Source organism: Amblyomma maculatum, chromosome 2 (assembly GCF_055883805.1).
Source record: "Amblyomma maculatum isolate TAMU_Amacu chromosome 2, ASM5588380v1, whole genome shotgun sequence".
In the NCBI taxonomy this organism is placed as follows: domain Eukaryota; kingdom Metazoa; phylum Arthropoda; class Arachnida; order Ixodida; family Ixodidae; genus Amblyomma; species Amblyomma maculatum.
In genome coordinates this window covers 182,803,969-182,830,907 of record NC_139345.1, presented here as the reverse complement: position 1 = coordinate 182,830,907, position 26,939 = coordinate 182,803,969, and the positions used below count along the sequence as shown (strand labels likewise).

The 26,939-nt window shown below is 44.2% G+C and overlaps 1 protein-coding gene across 2 annotated transcripts in view; it reads right to left on the bottom strand.

The window, feature by feature from the left end:
* Hmt-1 (ABC transporter ATP-binding protein/permease Hmt-1) overlaps positions 1-26,939 on the bottom strand; it is a 104,789-nt gene that overhangs the window by 70,713 nt on the left and 7,137 nt on the right. For both annotated transcript variants that reach the window (XM_084595567.1, XM_084595566.1), the window contains 6 exons: positions 24,818-25,107; positions 19,445-19,589; positions 18,877-19,069; positions 9,300-9,386; positions 5,611-5,713; positions 3,595-3,684 (listed from right to left, as the gene is read on the bottom strand). In XM_084595567.1, coding sequence (XP_084451693.1) covers positions 3,595-3,684; positions 5,611-5,713; positions 9,300-9,386; positions 18,877-19,069; positions 19,445-19,589; positions 24,818-25,107 — 908 coding nt within the window. The remainder of the gene's footprint in view (positions 1-3,594; positions 3,685-5,610; positions 5,714-9,299; positions 9,387-18,876; positions 19,070-19,444; positions 19,590-24,817; positions 25,108-26,939) is intronic.

Below are 26,939 nucleotides of genomic sequence, written 5' to 3'. Positions count from 1 at the left end.
CGGAATGAGAGGAGACAGTTCGGTGACGGCTGGTCTGGGCAGCGCCGCACCCATTCCCCAAAGGCGCGCGCATCTGCAGTTATCGTTTTCCGCGCACCAACACATGACGTTTGCAAGTCATGTGCGTGGGTGTGCCCACCCTTTTGCCAAGCTATCTCTCTCCTTCAGCACGCGCTACGCATGGTCCAGCCAGCTCAGCCCGTTTTCAGACAGGCGTCGACGCTTTCTCCAGCATGTGTTGCGAACCCTCTGCGCGCGGCGGCTGAGGTGGCTATGGTGCCTGCGGACGTTAAAAAGCGGCAGCTCTCTCTCTCTCTTTTTTTTTGCGAGTCATCCTCTCTTATCGTTGTGCTGTTCGGACGTTAAGAAGCGGCAGGTTTTTTTTTCTTTCTTTCTTTTTTTTTTTTTTTTTTTGTGGGTGTCGTTTATCCTTGCATGTATGAATTAACGAAAGCACGCGGTCAGTTGCTGCGATCATGACGCCCGCCCCAAGCGCGGCGTGATAAATCTAACCAGGTTTGTACGTGCAATCAAGCCATCACGGGCACTCTGCAAAGTTCGCTCCCCGCCACTGCAGGAGCTATCAAAAGATAAACGCGCCCCGACGTTATCGCTGCGCAGCATCTTGGCACGCTGCCAAGAAATGAGCTGTGGATGAGACGACCGAAACGGAGTGACGTGCGCCATCGACATGCAAGCGAAAACGCTCAATTTCTGCCGCAGCAACACAGAAACCTTGTTTAGAGCTGCCGCGGTGGCTCGAGTAGCGAGAGGGAGTTTGAAATTTTTCGCTCTGTCGCTGCCGCTTGTCCCTGAGATCGCTCAATCTCAATCGCTTGCATGTGAGCGAGCTGGCCTTAACGCTTTTTTTTAATTTTTTTTTTTCAAATTCTCCGTGCAAAAGTGCAGGGTGGGTTCATTATGCGAGTGGGTTGCTTACGCGACAAATATGGTATCGTTTTTTGGCACCGTAAGTGCCCTCACAAGCCGATTTTTGTATATCGAATTATCGATATATCGAACTATTCCGCGATCCCCTTCGAGTTCGATATATCCGGGTTCAACTGTATAAGGGCTGTGAAAACAATTTTCATAACAATTTTTTTACAGGGCTCCTCAGAGTCATAAAGTTGCTTCCTGCACAGTCCCAAATGGTTAGCATAAAAAAGAAAAAAGCTTACATGATGCAAGCTATATTTTGAAAATTCACAAAATAGGCACTATATTTCCCATTTTGCATACTCTGGAATTTTTTATTACGGTTTCTCATCTTTGTATTGATGCTTTTTCAGCTGTTGTCTATTTTCCCTCCAAAGTTTGCACTAAAAAACAGTTTTTCTTGTTATATGCAATACATAAGTTATGTATTACTGCAAAAACCCACACATAATACTGACCCACATATTGTCACGACTCAAGCCACACGGAGCTGTGAAGGTACACGGTACCGTTAAGCTAGGACCCGAGAGAAAGGTGGGCTTCTAGCTCCGATGACAGTGTCCAGCATCAGTGCGCCTCTCGAGCTAACAACCGCTTCGTCGTCGTCGGCATCAAGCACGGTGGCCGCGCGGCACTAGGCATGTGGCATTATTCCCCCCCGCGAAAGGGAACATTGTCCCGATGTCAAGGTGAGAGGAGAAAAAAAATTTAGGGGTGAGGTGAACTTTTCAATAAGTCAAGGTCTCACTTGCAGCGTCAAGGTTACAAAACGCGACGTTAACACAGCGCTCAGTGATGTGGAAAGTACGGCTTTAAGCGCACCACATGCACAATTTCAGGTCGCTGACGCCGAATACTGACGGTCACACTTCCATCTGGAACAACTTCGTAGTTAACACTGTTTAAGCGGCACAGGACTTTATATGGTCCGAAATACCGGTGCAGCAGTTTTTCACACAAGCCTTTGTGGTGCACGAGGGTCCACACCCACACTTGGTCCCCTGGTTCGAAGTGGACTTCCCTGTGCTGAGGGTTTCCTTGATGTGCAAGCGGGCCAGCTGGCGGGCTTGCTCGGCCTGTTTCGCGAAATGGGTGGCATCGGGTTCGACCGCTTCATCCCCGCACGGGAGCATCGCGTCCAACATCGTGCGGGCCTCCCTGCCATATACGAGACTTGGGAGGCGAAAGTGCATTTAAACCCCTGCCAGTGATGATCACTCTGCCCAGACGAAGAAAAGTCCACTTGTCCAAACGTTGGCTCGACCTGTGAACTGAGGCTTCCCCCCCCTGTACTCATGTTCAGAGCTCTTTCATATTATGTGCTCCTGATATACAAAATAACATCCGGTGCCCTTGTTAGCACTATTAATGCTAGAATATTTTGCTTATTTCCTGAATTCGTAATTTACAAGTCCCCAGCAGTGTTCCACAAACCTGTTACTTCATTTGGGCAGCTAAAACATAGGAACCTCGAAGTAACGAAATTTGCAATTTAACAAAATTTTCGGCTGCAAGTAGGACATCGTTACATCAAGGTTTCACTGTATCACTTATAACAATCAAACTCTATGTAAAAATAATCCATTCATAATGATCAATTATCAGCAGCATATCGGATACAATAATAGCTTTCTGGCAGCCTAGAAGATGTTCACCACGAAAACTTGCCTAAGAGTTTTATAAAGAATAAAATAATAAGAACAGAATGGTGTGAAAACTCGACATAAGTCAGGACAGCAGCATGGGCAAGTTGGTTATCCATTTGTGACAGAAACAGTGTATAGCAAAGGGATAAGACACAAGCGCTTTTGCGACATTAAGTGCTGCGAAAGAAACCGGCATAGAGAAATCCGCGAGGGGCATTGCGTGCTGTTAGGCAGTGAGCACTGTTATCATTGCAATCGCTGCTTGTTGTCACGCAAAAGTTGTGGCCGTATTGTCCTCTATTGTTATCACGATCACCCGGTTTTGTGCCCATGGAAGATGGCTCCGACCAAGACAATGGTGCACTAGACCTCGAGATGAAACCGCAGATTCATCGGGATTTTTAACAGGGTTTAAAGGTTGGAAGCCTTGAGAAAAATACGAGTATTCGCACTCTACGATTTTAATGATCATTAAAGCTTGAGATGTCCTGCAGTTCACTCGGTCACTGATAGGTTTTGCTGAAGTTTTGTGCACGCAATAAGGACTGCCGCTAGCATACACACTACTTGAAGCGATGCTCACAGCGATTGTCAAGGTGCAGCTGCTGCTCAAGCGAGCACAAATTTCCATCTTTTTAAGCATGCTTAGGTTCTTATGGCTGTTTATGTATCCAGTAATAAAGTGTTCAGTGCTCTTTGTGATGATTCGCAGTGATACGGATTCACTCATCACTGGTAGTAGGCAAGACTACATGCATGGGAAAATATGTGGGAGAGTTTTTTTTGTTTGTTTTTTGGCACTCTAGACGTAAGCTAATCGGTTATATCAATCGGATTTTCTGAATTTCTCAATATTGTTATAACAGGACTGCACTGTATGCCACATGTCCTAGCCATCCTCCTAACCTTGTGGTCATCAAACTACCATTTTCAGGCCTTTCAAGTCCTTTTTGCCAGCATTGATGACACTTATAACACACTTCAAAGGATGAGAATGAGGGAAGGTTACCTGAGCAGTGAGGTGACACTGCTGGTCCCCCTGTCGAGGATCTTGAGCACCTCTCCAGTTTTGCGGCCCAGGTGCCAGTTCATAGACAGGCTGCACACGTGAACAAGTTATGTGAGACAACAGCTTTAGGGCCTGCCAGTATACGCTACACCAGGCACTAGGGATCCACCATCCACTCAAAAGCTGAAATTGTCCACCTTACAGCTTCTTTTTCATAAATATGAGACCAGTGCACGCTGATGCACAATTTTGACACAGTCCCAGTAGAATGCTCTTTAATGCAAAGCAAAAAGTGCCCAACACTGTTGTCTGAAGCCTCGATGAAGAGGAGGCAGATTGGAGAGAAACCCCTCCGCTTTCAGATAAGGGAGGGAAAGGGGTAGTGAAGATGTTTGGTTTATGGTCCCAAAGTGACTCAGGCTATAAAAGGCGCCATAGTAGAGGGCTCCACCAATTTCGACCCACTGGTGTTCTTTAACATGCACCGACATTGTACAGCACATGGGTGCCTTGCTTTTCGCCTCCCATCGAAAAGCGGCCACCACAGCCACGATTTGATCCCGCATCCACGGGTACAGCCGTCAAACCCCATATCTACTGCCCCACTGTGGCGGGGTTGGGGGTGAAGAAGGAGGGAGGCAGTGGGTGGCGAGAGGGACACTTAGTCACTAATCACAGTCAAGGGATGGGAAAGAGAGTGGAGGGCTATGACACGTCACACATTGATTACTGGACAATCACATCTCCCCGTCGCATGGTCTTCACGTGACAGTGGTTGCTTCATCTAGGGAAGAACACTATTGCTAAAGCACACATCCTGCTGCAAGGATCACAGTAAGTGTAAATTTTTATCAGCGAATTGCAGTAATCAGCAGAGGGCTTCCCTACTGTGGGCCTATCTCATCATACTGCTCTCAGGGAAACTTTGTTGCAAGTTTATTGCAGACACCGTTAGTTAGGCCTGGGAGAATGGACTTGAAATTCCAAACCTCACAGGGGTTTACCTATCTTGTTGCTGCCGGTGCTGTGTCCCGTGTTAAGAACTGCACATGAAAAACTTTATGACAGTTAGAACATGTAAAAAAACAGACGAGACCCACCAGCAAAAGTGAAAACTGAACCAAGAAATTGGATGCTGTTCACAACTGTGAGTAAAAAAAAAGGAAAACTACTGGGCCACTTACCTAAGTCTCTTCATGTGCTGTGACTGCATAAGCATAAAGTGCTGCTGGTTTCCCTTCTATTGCATGTTCTCTTTCGGTCCTAGCTAGAGGAATGTTAGCTTGGTGTTACATGGCTTTTGTATGGTTTAGCATTTGTTTTTAGATTCTACTCATCAAGGCCTTTTCAATGATGTATGATTTGGCATTGTAGTGCAAAGCCTAATTGTTAACCAAAATTAACTAATTAACAGTTATTGATTAAGACCTGCAATGAACACAATGCAATTGTGCTCAATAGAAGCTATCAAACAATATAAGGCTTGATGCTATAGCGGAAAGTAAAATATTTTTATCCCAATTACCCAATGAACAGTAATTAAGACCTGCAATAGTTCAGTGAAATTATACTCAACATAAGCTATCCAACAATTTTATAACTTTCGATAGTGCAATACTCAATTTTTAATCACAATCAATTGATCAACGATAATTAGACGTACAACAGTTCAGTGGAATCACCCTCAAAAGAAACTAGCCATTGATATGTGACTTGATGCTGCAGCATAAAGTGCAACATTTTAATCCCAATAAATAAATATAATTAATTAAGCCTTACAATTACCCTAGCGCGATTATACTCAACATAAGCTACTCAACGGTACAACATCTGTGGCTATTATACTAGACACAAGCTACACAGCCACTGCAGACACATTCTATACTCACATTCCGTACATGGCGCGCATGAGTCAAGTAATGCCCCGCATTAAACGTAAGCTTGTAAAAGTGTTCATGAAAGAAGAACTAAAAGAAAAGTAAGCTGCCTATAGCAAAAAGAAATCCCGCTGCTCACTGATGCAGATGAGAGTAGAGCTCCACTTCAACCTCCTTAACGGTGAACTGCTGCACGGAGATCCACAGGTAGGACCGCAGATTCGACAGGACGCTGCTGTTACCTGGAAGTACAACCATGCCGAGAAACATCACACGGGAGACTGGACAATGAACCGGGAATAGAATGCTAGCATGAAAAGGAAGAGGCAAACGCAAATATTTACTCACTGCTACCATCTATTATTTACTTTGGGGAAATAGCGAGAAAGCTAGAAAACAGCCCATCAAGGTTTAGCTTTTTCTATGCATATCCTATATACGGTTAAATCTCGTTATGAGAGACAATTGGTAATAATAGACATTTGAAAATGGTTTGGTTAGTTTTACTATGTTTGCCATGTTAACAACATTGCATACAAGAGACATGGTTTCAAGAGACAGTCGGTCCCTAGAGTAAATTCTTCACTATTTAGAAGAGATACAACCCAGGTACGTTCATACAACGCTGCTGACACGTACCACCTCGTATGTGCGGCAGTTTAGATTCCCTTTAGCCAAATTCTGTTCAATATCAGCATCCTTTTTGTTGCAATATCTCAGGAACTGAGAAGGAGTGCCTCCCCATGATTGGAAAATGAAGATGACCCTGTTGTTTCAGCTACTGTCACCTATGAAGCAAATCAAAATGCATGAATGACATCCAGCATTTTTAACTCCTCGCTGTTAAAATTTGATCACAAGATGAAAGCTCAGAATCCTGATGTCTCTCTCTTTGTGGACAATGCTTTTTGCAGCGCCAAAGTTAACTTTTCCCTCCAAACTCCACACCCTACCTTTAACCAATAGAAAAAGGCATTATATGTACTCTGTCAAGTTGCTGTACAAAACAAGATCGGTAGAATGCCTGTTGCTCGACAGGCAGCAAGACTGTACAATAGTAATTGATGCAAAGTTTGCTGTCCAGGTTATTTCAGGTGTCTGGAATGGCCTGAGAAATGAAGCTTTGTAAAACTGTTTTAGCAAGCAGGCTTTAAATGTGACAGGATGTAAGACGGCCCATATATGGATACTGTGGAAAGCATCCTTGAAGATGAAGCTTGGGCGAGCATTCAAGAGACTGCTGAGGTACCATAATGCTTTGAGGAATTCGTATCTGCAGATGTGGATCTTGTGTGCTCCCGAAGAGCTTACAGACTGCTTTGAGGAATTCGTATCTGCAGATGTGGATCTTGTGTGCTCCCGAAGAGCTTACAGACTGTGTGATTCTCGCGCAAGTAAAATGGCACATTTGTCTTAGGAGATGACTACGAGGACATTTCAGAAAAAAAGTGTCAGCATCTGAGGGTGACGAGCATGTAAGTGCTTCAAAGGTATTGGAGCAACAGGAAGGCTTGCAAAGTGAAGTGCTTTACCACCAGAATTTGGGAAGGAATACACTCTGCACTCACAAAAATACATACTAGTATGAATAACTTCTTTAGACTTTTCTGAACAATTTCCTGTATAATTCAACACAGTGCTTTTAGAATTATTGGTTACAGGAGACCTTGCTTACAAGAGACATTTTTTTGGGGTCCCTTGAGTGTCTCTTGTAACGAGGTTTCACTAGTCATGTAATGAACCCATATTCTTCAAGAAAAACTGACATAAGTTTTACTGCGTGTGGGGAAGGGGGAGCTCATTTTTGGTGAGGGTCAAAATTTCATACATGTTTGTTCCGTGGTCTTCCACTCATCCATCTATCAATCATCAATGAAAGTATGCAGGCCGGTTTTCAGCCCCATTCGCTCCAATAGGTGCTGCTATTATGCATTCTAACAGTTTTGCAGCAGTGGACTGTAGTGGACAACCCAGATGTGGAAATGTTTCTTGCTAATTTGAGAGCTTCAAGCGTGTGAATTTTGCGACGCGTCGTACAATATATAAGTGTATAATGTAACATGCGTCTGTGTATGATGTCTTCATATATTATGGTATTTTATTGTGCTATTTTGTGCCCACCCCTGCTTGGAGTCAAGCGATTATGCAGATTTAATTAATAAATATAATTTGAGGTATGAAAGTGCATGCAGAAAGTAGGCATGCTGATCATAACACTTCTCTTTCATAGACAGCCAGGCAGACTGTCTGAGGCTGACATAATTATGCATGCATCAAAGGAGTTCTAGTAGTCCAGCTCTCTCATTGACTAATACAGTCGAACCCGGAGATTTCAAATTTTGGTTATATCGAACTCACGAAATATCCCGTTGAAAATCCCATGTAAAAGTATAGGAAAGCTGCGTCGCATATCGAACTCAATTTCACCAGTCGTTCGATATATCAAACTCCGCACCACGCATTGGACGATGCGCTTTCCCCAAAGACGATCGCATCATCGGCCGTTTGCCGCGTGACGTTTTCAAGCCACGCGCAGAAGGAATGAGAGGGCACAGTTCGGTGATGGCTGGTCTAGGGCAGCGCCGCGCCCTTTTCCCAAAGGTGCCCGCATCTGCGGTCATCACTGCCACGCGCCAGCATGTGACGTTTGCAAGCCATGTGCGTGAAGGAACGAGAGAGAGCCAATGCAGCAGCGGTGTTCAGGAGAGGGGAAAACGCAATAGAGCGAAGCGCAAGGATGTGCCCACTCTTCTGCCGAGCTTTATCTCTCCCCTTCCTCTTTCTTTCCCAGTCTTCGTTAGCAGCAGCACGCACTAATGTGCGATGCGTGTCCATGGCGCATCTCGTGTCGTCGTGCTGCACGTGCACGGCTGCGGACGCAGAAGCAGCAGTTTTTTTCTTTTTTTTCGTGGGGCTCGTTCATCCTTGCCGTCGTGAAGAACATGCGGCGAACATTTGCTAGGACGGCTGCAGACGTTAAGAAGCCGCAATTTTTTTGTTTTCTTTTGCGAGATTCCTCCTTACAATTGTTGTCAGCAGAACTGAGAACTGGGCGTGTTGGTGAACGTTCAACGTTATGTACAGTGCGAAAACCGAAGACAGGGAAAGAAACACACAAAGGAACAGTGCTTGTTTGTTTGTGTGTTTCTTCCCCTGTCTTCTTTTTCACAATGTACATAATATTACTTGTCGTGCCGTGCTGAACGTGCGGCGCAGCGTAAGCCATGACGGCTGAGGACGTTTTTTTTTTTTTTTTGCTAGAGTCGTCCATTCTTAAATCTATGAATCAACGAAAGCATGTGGTCAGCTGCGATCATGACACCGACTTTTAGCATTGTTTTCTTCAAACGGCATTTGCAGCTATCACGCTTCCAATAATTTTGTGGCGGTGGACTACGCCTGCCTCAAGCGCGACGTGATAAATCGAACCAGGCTTGTGCAATCAAGCCATCACGGGCACTCTGCCATGTTTGCTCCCTGTCACTGCTGGATCTATCAAATGCACAGTCAAAACATAAACACGCCGTGACGTTACTGCTGCATAACATCTTGGCGCGCTGCCAATAAATGAGCTGTGGATGTGACGGTCGAAACGGAGGGATGCGGTTCCGAACGCTTTTTTTTTTTTTTTTTTTCAAATTCTCGGGAGCAAAAGTGGGGGGTGGGTTCATTATGTGACTGGGTTGATTACGCAACAAATACCGTATCATTTTTCATGATCCCAAAGGCATCTCAAGCCAATTTCCGGATATCAAATTATCGATATATCGATATATCCCCTTCGAGTTTGATATATCCGGGTTCGACTGTAACACCTTGACAACCGACCTTGTCCCTGGAGACACCACAGGGTCACGTACAGGAGGATGTCCTGCCAAGGGAAGATGAGCGTGCCTTCAGCAGCCAGGCTATTCACTGCAAGGGGAAAGTTTGAAATGGTTAGCTGAAAACGCTGAGACAACAATGCAAGCTTGCACAACACCGGACACAAGGCCTGAATGCAATCACAAACTTTGAGAAAAATACCTAGCAACTTTCGAACTAATTACATGCAAACAGAAACCAGGCACCCTGAATTAGAGGGACAGAAGACTGCACTTTAATCATCCAATTTTTTTTTTTTTGGTGCAATAGAAAGCTTTCTGCCTCGAGCTGTCAATTCTGTAGCATTTTTTTTTTTAATTTTACCGAGAGTTTTTCAATCAGTGTAATTGTCCATTTTTATGGAGTCCATGACGAAGTGATGAAGTCTTCAAAAGTAACAGTGATGAATTCTTCAATCGTAAAATTCAGAAACACCATTTGATGCAGTAGCGAGGCTAACAAGCTTACGATCAGTTTTCACGGCCCCTTTGGAGCGGTTGTCTTCAATCTTCTGCCTCATGTTCAAGATTGTTGATACAGTGCTAGGTGTAGCACCGAAACCCATGACGTCTTTTTTTCTGCACCTGCTGTTGACGCCGCAAATGTCTTGGTTGTTGTCTCAACTTTGTGCGACGGAGTCGACAGACTCACGGAATGTAATGCAAGTACACGGGTCAGTTAAAGTTGTACCAGGAGCGAACGGCACAATGTGGTGATGGTTCGATCACATTTCGGCCACCATCCTCTCAGCCACTGATGCTGGTTTCTCTTACGGCCTCTCAAATGGCTTGACGTGTGAATGCATGGACAATTCATAAGATGAAAATATTGCGTTTCTTGAAGTTGTTTTTTTTTCCACTCGTTTATGCATTTTTGCTTCGTGAATGCAAAAGAGTACTTCAGTTAGCTGATTGAGTGTTGAATTTTCAATTTTTTGTTTTGTTATACAGCTTGAACTCCTACAGAAATAAAGCAGTAAACAACCAAACTTTTCTTTCTGCTTGGCTCTGACTTTTATTCTCACCCTCGTGCTGTGCCATCCTTCCGTTCTTGTCACAATCGTTTGCATTTACATCTCGGTGTTACATTCAGAACAAGGACATGATAGCAGCACAAACTTTTCTAAAAAAATCAACATATTGCGGACAAAGTCTTTGGCAATTGTGTGTTGTCGGCAGCGTCGCGTGGACATGTTCCACTGGTGGCGACGGCGTAGAAACCGAAACTAAAACTTGAAAAAGCTGTTTCGCTGCATCTTTCGTTCTGAATGTTACTTCGTTGAATATTTGGACTTTTCGCACAAAAGGACTGAGAGGAATTGAAAAAAAAAAGGAATCTTAGGCCAATGGCGATTCTAAGCCAACCCCCTCCCCCTTCCCCAAGAAGAAACAGAAAAAACAAAACTGTCCTCAAATGTAAGCCAGCTGAAAAAAAAAAAAAAAAAAAAACAGCAATTGTGAACAAAAGCAAGGGACAGCAAGCAAACGACTTTCATTCCATGAACCTTGCTCCCGCTCACTTGTTGTCATCGCTGACCTTGTCACTGTTCTCATTGTGCAGTCAGAACGAGCGTGTAATTCCTCATGCAGTAGGAACGAGTGCGTAATGAAGTCTTTCAAGGTGTCCTTCCAGGCTATAGCGATCCAGCTAGCTACAGCTCGATCCTAGAGAGGCACGCTCGATTAGCTCGTGAATTTTGTACTCTTATGTCGTATTTTATGATACAGCTATGAAATCCCCGAATCTAAGCCGACCTCAGAGTTTCATACCTTGTGTTTTATATATATATATATATATATATATATATATATATATATATATATATATATATATAGATGAAATAATGCCAAGCTCCTAATTGCATGGACTGTAAGTGCAGTCACGAGTTCTGAATGTTAACCTTGTTTTAAGGTAACTTTCCTTACCATTTTCCCTCGAAGAAAAAAGTTCTTTTATTTTCTGCAGCAGATGTAAATATCTTTTTCAGCTGCAATATTGGTGATAGCAGATTTCAAATTTGCTAATTTCCTTGATTCCTCATCAGTAAATTCAATTCAATAAGCACAGAATACTAAAAATGAAAGGCAATGCTCATATTGCCGCGAAACCTTGAAAATTGTATTTATTGTTTTGTTTTTTTTTTAGCAGCTGCCGGCATGCGGCCTTATCACTCCAATTTTGGCACGCATAGAAATTCTGTATTTTTTGTTTGTTAATGCTCGATGTCGCAAGACGCACCTTTATCAGTTCCTTTGTCGCGCAAGATGCGCAGAGATCTGTCTCGAAAATTCCGATCACTCACGTATGTTTCTACAATGTTCCAGGTTGTGCTAGAAACAGTTTGCAACGTTATCTAGATGGTTATTAGCCGCCTTTAAATTGAGCGTTGATGTGTGCGACAGGCATTCTTAGTTCAACGATTGATGAGCACGTTTGTTGCTATCGCCGCCGCCGAGTTGCTTAGTTCTTTTGAGGGCGCAAGTCAGCCCAATAAAGAGTTAATTGAGAGTTTCAGTACTACCATGCCTGTGTCTTCTTTTGCTGTGTACGGCCTTGTCACCACTACGTGACAATACCCAATATAGAGGTAAAATTATTTCAATATAGACAATATAGAGGTAAAATTATTTCTGAAAAAGAATTAACCAATTGTGGAACACATATTTTAAAACTTAAACGTTGGAACTGATTTTAGTTGCATTCCTTTCTTTATGTGCATGGCTGTTTCAATAAAGCACTACCACGCACAGTGGACATGTACACAGAAATACAGTAATCCCTCGTTATAATGAAATCGCTTTATTCTAAATATCGTTTTATTCGAAATATCTTCCAGTCCCGACCCAAATGCATGCATTTTAAGCCGCATTACTCGAAGTGCACGAAGAGCTTGACTCGCTTACAGCGAAGTGGCGAGTGGAGGCGTCGCCGAGCGGCAGCATCGCTTTTGCGCATACAGCGGTAACAGCCACTGGCGATTTCAAATGCAGCAATGGCTGGCTTGAGCGCTTCAAAAACCGACACGGCAAGACCTCGAAGATGATCGTTGGCGAAAGCGCAGCCGTGACACTGTAGACGTATGGCGCCAACATCGGCTCCAAGCTCTACTTGAAAAATATGAAGACAAAGACATCTACAACCTTGATGAGGCAGCATTTTTCTACAAAATGCTACCAAATCACACGTTCACGACCCCTGGCGCATCCTCATCCGGAGGAAAACAGACCAAGGAGCATGTCACAGTGCTTTTTGGTGCTAATGCAACAGGCGAGGACAAGCTTCCCTTGTTGATACTGGGAAAGGCGGAGAAGCCGCGGTGCTTCCGAAATGCAACTGTTCCAAATGAATGCGTCTACAGAAGCAATATGCGAGCTTGGATGACTGCTGCAATTTTTGAAGACTATGTGCGCCTAACGGATAGACGGTTCGGCGCAAAGAATCGGCAAGTGCTCTTCATCATTGACAACTGTCCGAGCCATGGGAAGATTGACCACCTCAAGGCGATCACTTTAGAATTTTTGCCTGCCAACACTACCGCGGTATTGCAACCGATGGATCAGGGCATCATTGAGACCACCCGGAAGCTGTACCGCAAGGCTTTTGCAGCGCATGCTCACAGTGTACGATGCCAGCAAGAGTTACAGCATTGATTTGCTTGGTGCGATCCAATTCCTAAACTTTTCATGGAAAGAACTTGCACCTTCGAAGATCGCCAACTGCTTTGCGCACGCCGTCTTTTCCCGTGCCGCCGTCATCGACCCTGACGATGACCAGCCTGACGATGACCAAACTTGCAGCGATTTGTACGAGGCTATACATAAATTTGCTGGCGAAGAGGTAGACGGTGACTTTGACACATTCGCGTTGGCTGACGCGGCTGCTCCCATGGTCGCTCCAGCGACGGACGCAGAAATAATTGACGCTGTTGGTGGCCCCGACGAGGACTAAGAGCCAGCAGACGAAGAGCCACGTTAAGTGCCAACTATGGTGCAGACACGGGAGTATGTACGCCTGCTACGAAATAAGGTTGAATGTATGGGCGGCGACCACGGCCTCGTGCAGAGCTTGTTCAAATTAGAGCAGGGGTTGCTTGCGCCCAGTAAGAACTTCAAGCAACCAAAGCTCACTGCTTTTTTTGCACATAAATAAAGTTTTGATTCACTGAAAATATTTATTTTGACTTGCTTGCAGTTTTGGTGCAATTAAAGCCCGACTGGTCAAGACTTTGTCATGTGGTCGCTTATATCGAAATACCGCTTATAACAAATTTTTTCGCTGTCCCACTGCTTTCGTTATAACGAGGAATTACTGTAATCGTTTTATTGACTAAACTCAAAGGATGTTTCAAGTTTGCAAAACAATAATAAAGATACTCAGATAATGCAAATTGAATACTTTAGCAATAACTAAATTCAAGGGAAGGAAAGCGTAGCAGGGGGCGGCAGAAAGTTAGGTGGGCGGATGAGATTAAGAAGTTTGCAGGGGTCAAGTGGATGCAGCTAGCACAGAACCGGGTTAAGTGGAGAAATATTGGAGAGGCCTTCGCCCTGCAGTGGGTATAATCAGGCTGATGATGATGATGATGAAATTCATCAAAAAAAAAAAAAACAGAAGAAACATGCACCATTGCGGACAAAAGCATACCAGAAGAGATGCAGTGCAGGCGTGTGACCTAGCATTACTTTATGCATGCTTCACCAACCCCTGCAGTAGTCCTTTATACACAAAATTATTATGACTGCCTTAATTTCTGAAAAGAAAGTAAGAAAACATATATGGGTCAAACATTTTGATTAAGCCCTTTAGGATAAAAAATTTCGATCAAACAGCGGCCGAGCAATAAATTAAAAACAGTGCCGGCAGCTACGGATATTGGAATGGCCATTGTTGATTGTGAGCTGTGTAATGCGTAACAGTGCTGGTCACGTGTGGTGGGTGGAACCAATGAAGAGACTAGCGGCTAACTGGACACTAGATCAGCAGTTTAGTTCCTTAGCTATAGGTACCGGGAACCATCAACTGCTAGCTGCAAACTGGCAGGCTTGAGCGCGTTTCAAATTTTTTACGTTTAGTCTTCTTGCTCTCTTAAGCTCTTGGATGTATTCTCAAAGTCTTTGTAAATGTGCAATATAGTCCTTCAGGCTTGCTGCTTCTTCCAAAGCTTGTCCTTCTTCATTTGCATACCTCATCATTATGCGGCCCATGGGCCAAATAAGGTAGACAGTACACTTAGCGGCACGAGTAAAACGATCTTTCAGCATCTCTGTGTTTGTCTGTGAAAGTCATCTTTTGGATTTATATCTAATTTCAAAATGTCTTACTCCAACGAGAGCCGTGGAGGCGCTCCTGCCATGCGACAAGCAATAAAATACAAAGTTAAGTAGAAAATCAAATATAATAAAAAAAAGATATCAGAATGCAATAAAAATACAGCAAAGCTGAAACCCCCTCTTCCCTTAGTTTCGTCTGATCATGTTGTTGACTTTTGTTGCTTTTTACTTTGTTTGCTTTGCGTTGTTAGGAAATTACACGATTTTAAGCCTGAGAAAGGGAAATCGAGGAAGAGAACTTAAAATATTAAGCACCAGCTGGATTTACTGAAAAAAAGATATTACAAGGTCTCTTAGACGTCCCTTAATTAGAGAACGGCAAAAGCCCACCCTTCCTCTCATAGAATTTCCTCTCATCATTTGCCTTTTACTATTTGCCTCCTGTGGTTTCCAGCCAGTTGTGGTAATTTTAAGTCGTCGTTTGACATACTGGTAGTTTTGTAGTCATGATGAGTCATGCCTAGTAATTGTAATCATTATCACTCATCGCTAAGCACTTTTACTCCTTTCGTCAGTTGCGGTCATCCAAGTCATTTGACATATTGGTCGTGTCGTATAGTAGTAGTCAGGACAAGTCATGCCTAGTCACTGTAATCACTATCATCGCTAAGCATTTTTACTCCTTTCCAGTAAGTTCCGGTCATTCAAATCGTTGTCTGACATATTGGTCGTTTCGTAGTCATAATTAGTCATGTCTAGTCATTGTAATCATTATCATTCATAGCTAAGCGTTTTGTACTCATTTCCAATCTGCTGCGGTCATTACAAGTCATATGACATTGGTCGTTTTGTGGTTATTAGCAGTAACGATGTGTCATGCCTACTCATTGCAGTCATTAACACGCTTACTCATTTCCAATCAGTAGCGGTCATTACAAGTCGTTGTTTGACATACTGGTCATTACAAGTCATTATTATTCATCATTATTAGTCATTAGCATTGGCAATTAACTCTACTGATACCTATTTATAGCTTTTAATCCTTACCTTCACCATCAATCATTTTCATTCTTCTTCATATCTCTCCTCACGTGTTCGCTATTTGCGAGTGACACATCAGCGCACAGATCATGCAAACAGATTGCGCACAAGTTCAAGTTAACTTTATTGCTGTCGATGTAAAGGCCCCTTTTCTCCCTCGTACAGATTAACCTCTATTTAAACTGCACGCTGTCAGTAGTTAGTATATTAACTTTATGGTGCTAACCATGCAGAAAGAAAACAGCGACGGCGGCGCACTGATCTGTTTCCGGCGGCAGTGCAGCGAGAACACTCTGTGGCGGTGCGCCGGCATCTCGGTGCACACCTCTACCCGAACTGTCAAAGGTAACAAAGAACTGAAGAAAACGTGGAGGCTGCCTGAAGCAAAAACGAGCATAAGTGCAGAAAGATTATAGGCAAAACTAATCGGTGTCAAGCGGTAGGTAGCTTCGTAGCTAGCTGCGTGGCCACGCTAAAAGAGGATTTGGCCAAACATGGGAGCATTTCCGGGAGATTTCTGTTTTGGTCATACAATTGTACAAAAGCATCAAAAGTCGGGAGTTTCCCGGATAATTCGGGAGACTTCGCAGCTATGCAGAATGAAAGGAAAGGTGAATGGGCATAGGACTGGGCAGCACAAAACTCATAGCAGAGGTGGCGCTGCGACGACGACAGCCGCTGATGCGCGGGAGTGTGTGTGTTAATGCATCGGAGACTGCTGCAGCTGGCAATGTCACAATTTTTTAACTAATGCCTCTCAGATAACATTGATGTATCTCATGCTTGAGCATTTTTGTGAGCCATTGCTATTTTTTTCCATGCCCTCAGTGAGCCAGAAATAGTTGCCTTGAACAACCTGTGAACACATCATTTATAATATTATTGGTATTTGTATTTTTTAGTTTTCATTATGCCTTCGACTGCCTCCATCATGTTATATTTGTATTCACATGCTGTATGTGAAAATGCTGTAACACTGGATGGCCACACTGAATCTTCTGGGTACACTACAAATCTCTGAAGTCCAATCAAAGGAAAACACATAGCACGAGGAGTGGTAGCTAGCACAGCAATGGCAAAGTTGTTTAAACGTTTAGGTTCCAACCTCAGTACCAGCGCACATTAACATTTCTGTTAGCAATGGCATTTACACATCGAGGATCACTGCCAAGTGCGGACAAAATGTTGCATGAGATTTCCACGTGCTTATTTCACGAGGCCCTGCTGCCTCAAATCCATCGTGCATCAGCTCTGAGCAACTAAAGTTGTCAAAGCAGACCACTGCAATAAAATTTACAAGTTGCTGCAGAAACTGCATTGGGAGAATGCAAAAGCATTAGAGGTGCTGCCACGATTTTGTATATTTTACTTTTCTCACCTTTTAAAGTGTTTATCCATATTTTATTTTATGTTACTTCTTATTTCATTAATTTGTATCTTTATTCATATGCTATATTATTTATTTTTATTTGCTATTTCTGTTCCAGTTTTACTTTTTATTTTATTTTTGTTATTTAGCACTATCATTAATTATCACCACTGCTTATTATCATTACTATCATTCCTATTAATGACTTTTTCATGCCCTACTAATGCTTTCATTAGTAAATGGTTTACAGGAAAGGAAAGGTGCGGTATCTTTCATACTTTCTCTGCGGACACCTGAATCATGGTGGCTTCACTTTTTGTGTCCACATTTTAACCTCACCAACACAGCCTATTAAAGCTTTCCATTAAAAAAGAACACACAACTGTGAGCAACAATCTCAACAAATCACCCAAACTGCTGCACCACTGTCTCTCTACTATAAAGGGCCACTCACATGGAGCAAATTTTCTCTGTGAATTTCATGCGGAGCGGCGAAACGCCGACACATCATCGCTGTGCCGTGCCACATGCAGCAAAAAATTGGCGGCATCGGCAGCGTCGGAGCCCGAGTGAGAAAACGCATGAGTTGGTCCGCTTCAACAACGCACTTTTCACACTAAATGATATTTCAACTGTAACAATATAGTATGCAGCATCTAACGCTTGTGTACAGCCTTCGAGTATGTCTCATGCCGAAGCAACAGCGTACTGCAGGCGCGTCTCTCTGAAGCATGGTTTAAGCGAGTGTTGTTGAGCGAAACCTCGAAAAAGGTCTCGCTTCAGCTGTGTTATCAGAGTAGGCAAAATCACAATGCTTGCAGCATCTTATGGCGTGACCTTACCAAAGCGATGCCGCCCACTAGCGCAGCGGACGACAGGGCTCTAGCCGTGAGCTCCTCCCTAGCAGTCGCTAGGCCGATTGTGTTTCGCATCGATGGTGCATGAAACAGAGCTATGAAATTCCTTCATGCTATAATATGGTTGGTTGGTTTGTGGGGTTTAACGTCCCAAAGCAACTCAGGCTATGAGAGACGCCGTAGTGGAGGACTCCGGTAATTTCGACCACCTGGGGTTCTTTAACGTGCACTGACATCGCACAGCACACGGGCGCCTTGCTTTTCGCCTCCATCGAAAAGCTGCCGCCGAGGCCGGGATTTGATCCCCCGCATGCTATAATATGGTTTACTCATAAAAATGCCTAACTTTCAATCCCATTCCTTAATAATAAAAGCAAAATATGATTAATTTCCGCTGCACTCTTTAGCAGAGGTGGCATGCAAGCGGACCAGAGCAGCCATGCCGCAACTGTGGCAGCTGGCTGTGAGCAGGAACTTGTTTGCATCGCAGCTGTTGTTTCGAAACCAGTCACCCAGTACAGCTCAGCGATTTCAAGAAGGATTCAGTTAATGACATTTGGCTTATTATTTAAGAAAACAACAAAACTGAGCACACTTTTCTGAAGTTTTTGGAATCATCGACGCACACAACTTGGAGCTGCAGCCGGTGTGTAGCGGCAGCAAGTGCAGCCATCACATGGTGGTCGCGCCCAGGAGCGACCGTTTGCACGGCTGCCGACAAAATGATCTGGCCCGGCTTGATCGGTGGCGAACGACCGCCAGGCGGGAAAATCGCTCCATGTGGGTTGGCCTTCAGCCTTGTATGTTTTAGAAATCGATGAGCTAGAAAAGAGCTTGAAGTGCAATCAGAAAATTTAAGTGGCTCAAAAATAGCAACCATTAATTCTGTGCAGACACCAGTTGCTGTGCTAGAGCAGGCCTCCAGCCTGTAACATGCTCAACGAATGATCACCACAGCAGCCAGTGCGGCCATAGGTGAACAAAGCAGAGATGCCATCACGCACCAACTTGACGGTTCAGCATGGGAATGAAGACGTTGATGACGCGTCCCGAGGCCAGCAGGGCGACGCATAGGACCACCACGAACTGGAGGCGGCGGTTTCGCTGGGGCCACAGGAAGGGCAGCAGCTGGCGCACTTTGGCCCTGAAGCCCTGGAAGGCACTGCGACGACCCGCCTCCTCGTCTTCCAACAAGGGCTGTGGAGAGGAGGAGAAGAGAGCGGAGGATGGGTTCCAAGCTAAAGGGCCGAAGGCCACCCATTGCCTATCGTCATGCTCAAGGTATACTCCACAGAAACCACACCAGCCATGACACTCGCTGCTGAAGCCACACATCTAAATCTTCAACAACAAAGAATCGTATGCTTAAAGACTGCTGCACCACTAGTGTGGCAATAATATGTACAGTTAAAACTTGATTTAATGAACTTACTGTTACCTCGATATTGTATGCCATTCGTTTTCAGAGCATATACCCAAGACTAAGGGCTGCAGAAACATGGACTGTGTAGGCAGTTAGCAGAAATGAACAGAATACACGTATCATGAAAATGGGCGATAAAGCCAGCTTACCTGGGTCTCCTGAATGTCACCCCGTGAGTAGAGGAAGTAGTCGCGAGCACTTGGCACCGAGGGGCCTTTGAGGCCAATGCCAAACACCAGCAGTGACAGAACAAAGCGCGCCGCAAAGAAGGCCACATCAGCTATGTCTTTGCGCCTGCATGCCAACCGTGCAAGGAAGGATGAGTCCACAGCATTATGAAGCCCCATCCCATATTTGCAACAATGACTGCTACAGTCCAAGCATGCAGCACTGCACGAAATGACCATGGATGACCCTGCACGTGCGGTGCTTTTCAGAAGTAAACAACCTTTCTATGCCCACCTCACCAAACCTGACAGCTGAACAGGTGGCCTGGAGCCTGTGCGGTGGCCCTGGTAGTTAAAAGCTCTAAAATTCAAAGAGAGACAGTCCCCTGTGCTCTCCAGGGCTTTCGCAACATCACACAAAAAAATTCGGATGAAAATCGGCCCCATTAACCAAAATTGAAACTGTTGCGCCATTTCTCCAGCTATGAGGAAAAATGAACAGCAGAATAATGTTCAACATCAGAAGTAGTCATCCGAAACTAGACTAGTCATCTATCATTCCCTTTTTCTTTCCCATATACAGTATTGTCTTTTGGTGTGGGGTACAACGACGGCAACAAATATGTCAAAGCTAATAAAACTGCAAAATAGGCTGATTAAAATTGTCCCAAATAATTCATCAACACGGAACCCTGACATTTTGTTGAAGAAGTTTGATTTAATCGCGTTATCAGACCTGTACAGGTATCGCCTTTGCAAAACATTCAGAAGCCAACAAAAATATGAATTAAACTTGCTGACACATATAGCATGCTTAAAGGGACACTAAAGAGAGAAAGGAAGTGGGTTTGCATCGATAGAATGCCAGTTCCTGATTACAAAAAGACCACTCTTACTGAAAACAGTGCTGTTATAAGGTAGTAAAGAAGACTAACAGAAATACAGGTATCGCCACCACAGCCAAACGGCCGAGGCTCGCAACTACAAATCACGTGACGCGCTAGGGATCCCGGAGGCTGACAAATGCGAATTACGTTGCATGTTTGAATGCGGTAGTACGTTTTTTCTCAAAGATGATAACACGCTTTTATCATACGTAAACGACGGCGAAAAGACAACGTAAACGTTGCAAGGCAGATACAAAAATATACTTGGAGGCGCCACAGGCGCTCACTTCAGTTTTGGTTATGTTTCGGCTCAGGCATTTCGTGCGCACTCGGATAGTTTGTTTGAACCTGCAGCGCCTGAATTACGAGCTTGGAGCAGCAGATGCGCCTTGATGGTTCCCATTTGAGCATTCGGAGGCACGAGCGAGCGAAATCCGCTACCGCAGACACACTCCTTCGTTCACACTTCTGCGCCAACATATCGCCGCCGTTGCCGCTTCGACTGCGACCTGACCGCTTGACTGCAGCTACGTACGCCACGAAAAGCATACATATGCTAAGTACCGAAGGAAAAACGCATTATCATTCAATTGTTCACTAAATCATGGCACATCTGACCAACATATACTGCGTCAACAAGACCTTCAACGTGCAATTTGCAGGCGTCGTAAACAAAAGGGGCATACTTGCATACTTGCCGCTCATACCAAGGAGAGCGTCGATATATTGCGCTAACGAAGCACCAGAAATACATTACAAAAGGTTAAAAAAAATCCACCAGAACCGGTAAGACTCGAACTCGCTACTGCTTGCTCCGTAACGTTCGGCACTAACCGCTCGGCTACGCCGCGCCACGAGAACATTGGAAATATTTCTAGTTTTTATGTCATGACCCCATTTACAATAAAGTGTTTCTGCTGCCGGTCTAAATATTACTTCTTGATCATCGGCGCATGCTGCCTGCTCTCACGTCTTGCAACTAATGTTCTGGATGCCTATGCGCACTATATTGTGCACTGGATCCATTTTAACATGTGGAATTTCACAGCGCTGGCAAATGTAGTGGCGCCGGCACTTCGGTCATGTTCTGCTACCGTGGACGTAATTTTCGCTGAACATGGAGCTGTAGCACAAACCTTGAAGGAAAAAAGTGTGACGAAGCTTCAAAACTGACAAGCGCAGCAGCGAGGACACTATTTTGCTGGTAACTAAATCTTATTTGTATGTAAACATGTCAGGAAGCGTTGCGATGACCGAGGGCTCGGTTTGTTTATACACAGTGCAAGAAGGAGCGCAAAAGCTTGAGAAACATGTAAAGTATTGTGCATTACAAGCGCTCTATGTGTTTTTTTTCTTCCTTTATGGGCCCATCGCTCGGTAAATTACTTTCTTCATCGTTTTATTTATTTCGGCTGAGGCCGTCATTGCGAGTACGCTGTTGCCAAGTTGGCCCTTGAGGGATGCGACGCCGCGGGCCGCGCCGGCTCACTAGCTATCACGGAGTCTCCGCTTACGTCATAGTGTGCGTCACTCAACTCCAACTACGTAGTTGGAGGCCACAGTTTGAATTCGACCGGCGGAAACAAGAAAAAACCTCAACTTCTTATCGCAATATCTCAGCAATTATTCGATTTTTTGCTGCCGGATATGCGGCGACGATGTCACCAAATGTAGTTTATTAGATTTTCATACCATCTTTGGCTGTCTTTAGTGTCCCTTTAAACGCTAACAGTCAATATTACTCAACGCGTCATCCCGAATTTTTGTTTGTGCCTCGGTCAAGGACCAATTACGGAAATGAAATGTTGAGTGTAGCCGTTCCGAATGTGTAGAATGCTTTCAGGAAAGAGGGAATCAACATAGAGAACCTGACCTTTAGGTCACTCAACAGATTGTTTTTGTCATGTTTCTTTTCATATCCATGAAATTATTGACATACTCTCATATGACTATTTTCCTGTGATATCATTTCTGTGGTTTTGTTTTCTCAATTCACTGTGAAGAATTCCTATGGTCTGTTTTCTATTCATTGTAACTTTGTTTTTACTTTATTGATTGTAGTAGTTCAATCATGTATTTATCATCTGCTTCATTGATACATTGTGAATTTCCAGCTGATGCTGTGCTCAAGTATAAGGGTGGAAGCCTAGTCAAGCTGCATGATTGCAGCTTTTTCTCCCATCTCCTCATGTATGTACTCATAATACATGAAAATAAATCTATTCTATTCTATTCTATTTGTTCATTTTTTGTCATGCTCCATCTCGGACAGACGGGTTTTCGTAAACTCTCGACTCATCCAGATAGCTCACACTGGTGGGCGCTTTCCCAAAAAATGTGCTAGACACAGTAAAATCTTGTTACTATGAACACCAAATAAACAAATTTTTTAGGAATCCTGAGCAGATTTCCTATGTTTTCAATGTAAAATTATTTTAGACTTACGAATTTCAAAATAGCGTATATTTCAGAATGTTGTACGTATTTTTTTTTTTTTCTATAATCTAGGAACATCGAACATTGGTATTACGAATTCGGCTAAAATTAACAGCGCCACAGCTCGCAACTATGGCGTGAAACAGAAACTGCAGTTTCTGTATGAATGGTCTGTGTGCTGTAGCTATCATCATCAACATATCTAGTGCCAGCTCTTATCGCCACCACAAAGCTGTGGTTTATTATTCAGTAGCCAGCAGGCCAAGCCACCTGCCTTTTTCTTCCTGTGTTGTGTATCGTTCGCCGGTCGGTCATTTATGCCATTCGCGCGTGCGGGACGGTTTCTTACGTTTTTTTTTTTTTGTCGCAAATTATCTTATTGTGAAGTTTGTGCGAGATCTGATGATGATTGTAGCCAGTGAAGCGCCAAGAAGATTGGAATGCAGCATTCACTGCAAGAAATCGACGCAGGGAAAAAGCGAATCGACCCCTGCAGACGGCTAGCATTGCCCCAATGACTACCGCGATCATCTTTAAAGACCGAGACAAGATTTTCAAACTTCATGAAGTACTGAAGATGAGGTCATATCGAACCCTGATGTTTTTTTGCACACTTAGTCTGCATTTTCATCGCTCGGTGCAATCATGCACCCGATGAGGTTTTGTGCAAAGTGGAAGGTGTACGTGTTGTAGTGGTGCAATTTAGTACGTGGTCGCGTTTGCTGCATGGGGCATAATAAAATAATTGATTTCTTTACATAAATCAGCTTTGAAGTTAGTGCAGCATTTTTATTTGAAGTTTTGCTTGTCTACACAGGTGCCTACTGCCAACGTACGTCCTTTTCATGCCTAGGTTTGACCACTGGGTTATAATCGCACATTTTTTATTGCAACGATATTTCAAAATAACAAACAATTTTTTGCAGTCCTGCGGAATTCGTTATATCGAGGTTTGACTGTAGTGTGAGAGCAAGTTTTCAGTAGTGCTCGGGAGCAGGTGTTGCACTAGAATCCAAACTACACTATTATTATCAGTTTTTATTGCAGCTTATCAGAGCAACCATAAGAGCCACAAGTGAGTGCAGCAGGAAAGAAGGTGATCTGTTCTCCCTTTACTTGACCTTTATCTGCCTTGTGACTGTTGCAATGTGTCATTGCACATCAGTTGCTTTGAGTGCCACAATGTCAACATTCCAGGAAACCTGCCAAACAAAGAGTGGAGCGTGGGCAAACGTTTTCCTACTTTGGCTAGCAATTGTGGAGGGGGGGATATCACTTTACATTTGGGTAAACTGTTTTTTCGAAAGCGAAGAGTACCATTAGTAGAGCACATGAACTTACATTTGGTGCTGACTCACACGCGACAATAAACGATAATTAAAATCTGACATTGGTCTTTATCATGTGGATGTGGTGACACTGCATGGCACATGAATGCATTCCATATTTTGCTTGCATCTAACCGTGTCCATTAAAGGACTACGTCTCGTGACCTTAGGACAGGCAGCTGAGGCAACGTAAAAAAGGTTCTGTGCAAAGTGTACGACAACGATAACTGCGGGGCTGCTGTGCACTTGACTGCTGCATAAATGGCACTGACAGCCGTCACTCTGCTGCAAAGACTGAGGTTCTAAATTTTGTTTAGCCTCGGGGAACCTCAGCGTCTTTCAAACGATGTTGAGGAATCCTGGTTCTCTGAATTGCCATCGGTTACAGGCTGACAGGCATACAAAGAAGGGGCCACAGTAGCTCACAGATACATATATTATGGTGAGGCTACCCAAAAGTAATAGAAAATAATATGCCTCTGCCCGTGCCACTAGAAGCTCACAGATACAGAAAAAACATGTTCAAATTCAATTATAGTGATGAGCTGTTGCCTCCCCAAAAAAGTAGGACAAGCAAAAGTTGGGGGCAGGGGCATGCATGGAGAACCCGAAGAGGAACATTCTGTTGAACATGGTTTAGCTTGCCCCCTCCCTCCTAAGGCAGGTAGTGTGTGGAGGAGGCACTGAACCAGTCAAGCACTGACGTTTTAGCCCCGAACCACCAGGAGGAGTTGTGCATGCCGAGGAAGGCCAGGGCCTCGTGTATGACGCTCGCGGCCCAGAAGAGGAGCAAGGGAAGGCCGTGTCCATGGGTCGGGGTGCTAGGAAGGGCCCAGTGGCGCTCCAGCCGTGTCACCAGTGCCGACAGGAACCAGGCAGGCGCCAGGCAGAGGGCCCAGACCAACTGGTGGCCCTCCACAGGGGTGCCCCCAATGCCCGACACCACCGCCAGCCGCACCAGGCATGACATGCCCAGTGTTGTCATCAGCGTCGTCTGTGCCATCAGAGGAAGACACCCCTCAGTTGTCATGGAAGGCATGCGCACTCTGTTGCAAAACCACAGCACCCTGGGTGCTACTCTCAAAATCACTGCAGAGGAACAGAGATACGCATGAAGGAAGGAAAGCATGGGAGAGGCCCTCCCTATCTGATGTGGTGCAAGTTCCACGCTTTCAGAAGGGTTGCTAAGATTCCTTCACAATTGTCGTTTTAAGTGTCGTCTGCATCACCCATATCAACTATGCTGTTGATAGTAGCAGCCATGTCGAGTTGAGGATTGGCATTTTTATGCATTATTTGCATTTCGTGAATGGCACAAGGTTTTGAAGGGCTCCAGTGAACACTGGTCTTCACAGCCGTGCATTTAGTTTATTCAACGCGCCGTAGTAAGTGGCTTTGGAAGCCCGCGACAGCTCGGTGCAACGTGAGATTGTCTGCTTCACGGTGCTAGCAATGCATACGTCAACATGCTGAAGCATTGCAGACATATGGCCACCTGGGTGAGAGGAAGCCCTCACGTCTCTTCAATAAATGTGATGTAACAGCCTCCCCTTAATTCTTTTCTTCCTCCATGAAGAACTGGCTACAGGATTTCTCACTGCAGATGAACCTATTCTCTCCCCATGTGGCCTCCCCTTTCCACAGTGCTAAGTAGAACTAAAATCCACACAACAGTTCCTCCAAATTTTGTTTTCTTAAAACCACCTCTTCCTCACAACATCAAGCATACCCCACTTCAAGTGCTTCCTCAGCCGATACCAGTGTGATCCATGGAGGAACACTCGCAGTAGTCACCCAAACGGGTTCAAAGAACATCCCATAGTTGCTGTTGTTGAACATCCTGTATACCATGTTGAGAGTTCTTAGATTTGTCTTTAATTCCACAGCACTATGATTTCTATATTTTTGTAGTATTTTCTATAAGTCTCCAAAATATGCTGTTTAATAAGAATGGCACGAAATTGTACCACCACACGGACAAGTGAGTAGGAACAGAGATAAAAAATATGTATTAAGAAAAATACATCATGGTTCTATTATGATGTTGCATTGAGGCACAATAAAAAAGGAACAGGTGAGCTGATAATACACAAAAATAATACTGAAATAACAGAAGCTAGAAGCTAGGCCCCTCCGCTTTCACTGTATGGTTTTGCATTGCTACCCAAAACAAGTTGCCTTGATAGAGCATAAGGAACAAATTTTTTTGGGATACCCCACTGCCCTGGAGTAGCTGAAGCTGACTCAACACTATCCTAGCTCCAGCGTCCCTGTTAAACGAACCAACCCAACAACATGCGCCTCGCTCCAGTAGCGTCACTGCAAAAGAGTTGTTGCTATGCACAGCATTGCAATAAAATGCTCTTGAGCACTTCAAACTTGTCAGGTGAGGAGACTTTCATTGACAAAAGGGCTTTTGCAAGTTGGAAAAGCTGGGATGATTGAATACAGGCACTGCTGCCAATGCCATTTTCACAAGCCCACTGCGATGATGTCAAGACTGAGATCTCTGAGGCTAAGCTGACCTCCCCATACACTCCTAAACAGCGATAACAAAATCATTTTGAGTCTTGACATCACGAGTGTGAATGAACTGGCAGTGGAGGGAAGAGGGAAGAAGATGCTCCATTCTTAAATTTAGTTTTCTCGGCCAAAGATGCACCTTTGTTTCTTGTAAGCTACTCAAAATGTGGCATGAGAGAGAAACCGACTTACTCCTCTCGCCTCGCAAACACTAATAAATAAATATTCCGCTGTTGAGCAAAGATAACTGTGGTTACAAAGCCTCAGAGAATCGAGTTTTACTGAACAAAAGAACCACACACA